This window comes from Hyposmocoma kahamanoa, unplaced genomic scaffold, assembly GCF_003589595.1.
Source record: "Hyposmocoma kahamanoa isolate Upper Pololo Valley unplaced genomic scaffold, ASM358959v1 93, whole genome shotgun sequence".
Classification (NCBI taxonomy): Eukaryota; Metazoa; Arthropoda; class Insecta; order Lepidoptera; family Cosmopterigidae; genus Hyposmocoma; species Hyposmocoma kahamanoa.
In genome coordinates, this window is record NW_020654810.1 from 20,691,471 (window position 1) to 20,696,002 (window position 4,532).

At 38.9% G+C, this 4,532-nt stretch overlaps 1 protein-coding gene across 1 annotated transcript in view; it reads right to left on the reverse strand.

Moving 5' to 3' along the window:
- Positions 1–1,512, reverse strand: part of LOC113237112 (CD63 antigen-like) — a 5,303-nt gene extending 3,791 nt beyond the window's left edge. Inside the window, exons 1-2 of the mRNA XM_026473392.1 lie at positions 1,389–1,512; positions 1,116–1,304 (exon numbers count right to left, since the gene is read on the reverse strand). Coding sequence (XP_026329177.1) covers positions 1,116–1,304; positions 1,389–1,451 — 252 coding nt within the window. The 5' untranslated portion in view covers positions 1,452–1,512. The remainder of the gene's footprint in view (positions 1–1,115; positions 1,305–1,388) is intronic.
- Positions 1,513–4,532: the final 3,020 nt, after the last annotated feature.

Genomic DNA, 4,532 nt, shown 5'->3' on the forward strand with positions numbered 1-4,532 from the left:
ACTCATGGCGTCTTAACAACAGCGGCAGTTGTTTTGTACTTACGTATAATTTGCTTAGACTTTAAAAGATATCATTATGAAAAACTCGTGGAAGGTAGGTATTTTCATTCTTTAGTAGTATTAAGGCTGATAACACAAGGCGCAGCGGCGGCGACGTTTTTGTAGTCGCCCCTGCATTTGTTTACACACTTTCAATTCGCACCGCGGCGGCGGCGCTGCCTTAATTGTATACTAATGTACAATTTCCATTGATCTCGCCACATGGGATGCTGTCACGCCGCAACTCTTGCGTGCCCGCGGCGGTGGCGATTTTTGCCGCACCATTTGTAGTCAACCGTTATGCCGCGCGGTAGCGCGATTCCGTTCTTGAACCCACTGAAGAATGACGATACATTCCACGACTATTTGATAATGATATCTTTTAAAGTGTAACCAAATTATACTTAAATACAAAATAAATGAGTAAATTGTTTAGTGTTACAATATGACTAGTTAGTAGAATAAACGTATAAAGCGTTAAATGATTGTTTACATTAACTATCCAAAAACACGTATTGTTAGGCTTAGCCAACTTAGCTCACAAATTATTTACATCTGACATTTCGTCTACTACGTCGATAAATGGGGCACGGCCCGGTTCTAAAACGAGGTTCACAAACTGTAGTCTAATTCCGGACATCCAGCTCCAAACCGTTACAGAATTAACTACATACAACTGTACTCAAACAATAATTCAAACCCTCTTATTAGTAGGACCACATCTGCAAAATAACAACTTTTCAAGAGAGAACTTTAGAGATTCTACGAAAGAATTTGTCGATCACTTTTTATGCTTAAATGGGAAAGTACTTTCAGTAAAAAGCACTTTTCATCACATGAAAATGATATTTATACCAAGGACATACATTATCTATATTGTATTATAATCAATATATTGTAATATATTTATCATGCGTATTGACTTCAGGATTGTAGAGCCCAGTGTTACTTTCTTATCTTTAATATCTTTCAATTGCGTTTCCTACCTTCAACAAACACATCACAACTACCTATTTCATAAACTGCATACATTTTAACACTAGTTACGTACTGTGTTATAAAATAAAAATACTCACGGCCATGTTCACCATGTAGTTCTCCATAAAGGCTCCATAGAATCCAATTGCCGCTATAAGAAAGATGATGACGCCAGTTGCAATGCAAAAGGCTGGTAGCGAGAAGAATCTCTGGGTTAGGAAGGGATGGTACTCATTGTACGCCGATTGAACAGAGCTACCAACTGATATAATTATTATACCCGTGATCTGCAAAGTGGACACAATATTATTTTTTTGCACTTGCATTCGCAATACACTTGTTTAAAGTTCACCAGCTAAAATGTAACTTACCACAAATAATAAATTCACTGTCACCATAGTATATTTAACCGTGGCAAATATTTTAGACAACATTTTGGATGCGCAATTTTATGTTCTACTTATACTGTACCGACACCCGCGTGACAATGCCGTCTTATTCGACTGTTTCAACCAAGGTATATTTTTATCGCTATAGTTATCTTGATAAGGAGTACAAGTAACATATTCCGTCATTTATGAAATTGCTTACAGTATACAATACACGTCATTTGGGTTTACGTTCTAACGTTTTACTACAAAAGAAGCTGTTGTTTTAGCTAACCTTGTTCACAATTAATATTCACAAGCATTTGCTCGTGTTGGTCTTATCTGTCAGTACTCTACATACATACTATTTCATGCTTTACAGTTATATCCACGTTATGACATTTTTTTCTATTGATTGTAGTATTTCGAATTGATTTTTAGAAGCGATTGGTTTTTGATCACTGGCTTTACCTCGTAGCTGCTCGTCTCCTGGTATAACTCTTTTTTATATCACACCAAGAGATGGGACGAACAAGCCGCGCGTCTGGTAGTAAGCGACACGCCTGTCCATAATAGTTGCAGCTTTAAATCACAAAGACCTGAGGAGCATTGCCACTGCGCCCGTCACCCTGAGACATAAGATGACATGTCCCATGTGCTTGTAATTTCGCCAGCTTGTTTTGTCTAACTGGACAAAATAATACGTGTGGTTTAAAACTTTACATATACATATTTAAAATGTTTCTCGTACCCAGGCAATTGTGCCATGGAATATTATTGGAATTGTACCTTCTGGAAAATGCTTTCGAAGAATGCGATAAGAAAACTTGTTTGCGTGAATTTAAATTGAAAAGTTACGTTGTAGCATCGCACTGTGATGGTAATAAATGGTTCCAATGAGCACTTTAATTCATTCATGAGCTTGTAACGTTACAAACTCATTCTTTGAACCAGCAAACGTTAAATGACTTTATATTATAAATAATAAATAAATAACACACATTCTCAACATAGTCCCGCACTAGGGAAACCCTGTGTCGCGGGTGCCATGGACACACATAGACAACCACAAATTACACCCAAGCTCACGAGAGAAGTAAATATAGGCCATACAAATATTTCTCCCGGCCCGGGAATCGAACCTGGGACCTCTGCGTGGCAGTCCGGCATGGAAGCCGTTCGTTAAATTATATTTATGGGTAAATGTTATGTAGTGAAGATGTTCGAATTATATAATTCAAACCACCGCATTTTTGTGAAATCTGAAATTAGTCCACTAGACACTAGATAGGTTATTAAAGCGATAACTATAGTCAGCTGCTGGTAGCTGTAAAGGTATTTATTCACTCACCTGGCTGATTGAAGAAATAGATTTCTCACAGATACGCGCTACGGCAAAAAAGTCCTTAAAAACCAAAGACAAAGATCTGCAACAAGCACATAGAAAAATTCGTGAGATCCGCTGGTTCGTTCCATGGCTAAGGTGGCATAGCGTCTGCCACGGTTTGCTGAAAGACGTTGGTTCGAATCCAGCCGGATCGTAGGAATTGAAGGCGCGTGTGACGACCACGTTATGCAACCGCGTTAAGTAATAAATGCCCACGCTATGCATCGCGAGATGATACAAATGTGTGCATTCGTCCTTACCTACCTACACGGCGCGCGGCGAGTATGCACATATAGAAGTTGCTACTTTGTATGGAGTTACTATAATTGTTAAATATGCGAAAGGATTAAGGTAAATGCGGGGCTAGTGTCAAACACGGTAGCCGAATGCACACTGATTTTTTTTTTAAATCATGTGGGTCGCAGCCCTCGCCTAAGCGAATACCCACATATATAACATTCCCTTTCCCTTGTAGCTAAGAATTACTAACTAATTAATAATACAATTTAGACAAGGTTCTTAAAGTTAAAGAGCGACCGTTCACCCCGTGTAGAACCAGCACTTGGATCTTATTACTTTGTGTATGGTCATAATCACTCCCTTCCTCTGTAGATGATGAATAGTTCGGCGTCAGCTCGCCTCATCGTGGTACAGGCGCTGTCGTAGGGGTAGTTGGTGTATAACCACTTTCTGTGCTTTCCGCGTTTCCATCCTCTCCCGTGTCTCGTGTCCCGTGTCTCTCTCGTTTAAAATTATAGTTTTTAATCCTTTTCTTACAATCTTAATAACGCTTTCGGCTTGTCCGTTACTCGACGGTAGGTACGCGGACGATAACATATGATTAAAGGCCCATTTAGATGGGGAGAGTTTCTCGCACGCTTCGAGACGAAAACTCGTAGGCGATTATCGTAAGCAATAATCGCCATAAGATTATCGTATCATAATGTTTACATTCAGGCAAGAACTAAAATCTCGCCTACGATTATGTCATACGAGATTCGCAAGCAACTTAATCGCCTCCTCGACTGTTTACACGGAGAAATATGTAGTAAGGAGATTCTTGCTTACGAGTTTTCGACTTGTCTAAACACGATCTCGTATGACATTTTTTCAAGTTCATACGATTATCGTACAAATCGGTTCGAACCGTTTTGAGTGCGAGAATTGCCATTCGAGTTCAGTGATTACTGCGGTATGACTATGGATATATATCAAAATGATGCAAAAACCATTCAAATTTGAAACTGCTGATAATATTAAGTTCATTGCACTGTATAGAAATATAATTTTGATTTATCTTTTTTTTTTAATTTTATAACAGTCATCAGTCATCGCGTACTCTCGTATACGTTCGGACGTGTTATTGTGGCTAATGGAGGGGGCAACGACCTCTAATGTGATTAAATGCAAATCATGCAATATTGTTATTTGTGAAGTTTTAGCGTTTATCCAGAATAAACAGAATGTAATGACCGCGGATAGTTTGGTGAAAGTGTGTACATCGGCATTTTCAACCAAAGAGATTGACTCTGCGAAGACGTTATTATTTGAATCGCTCACGACCCAACAAAAAAGTGTACGGCGCAAAAATGCGGGCAAATCTGAGCGTAATATAAATGACATGATCGCGATTTTTAGGAATAGCGAGCCTGAAGAATTGCCAATTTTTGTGGCAAAGGATTTACATCGTTTGCCGCCATTAACTTTCGACCACGTCGATTGCACAAGACTGCTAAAAGATATCTTGGTACTTAAAAATG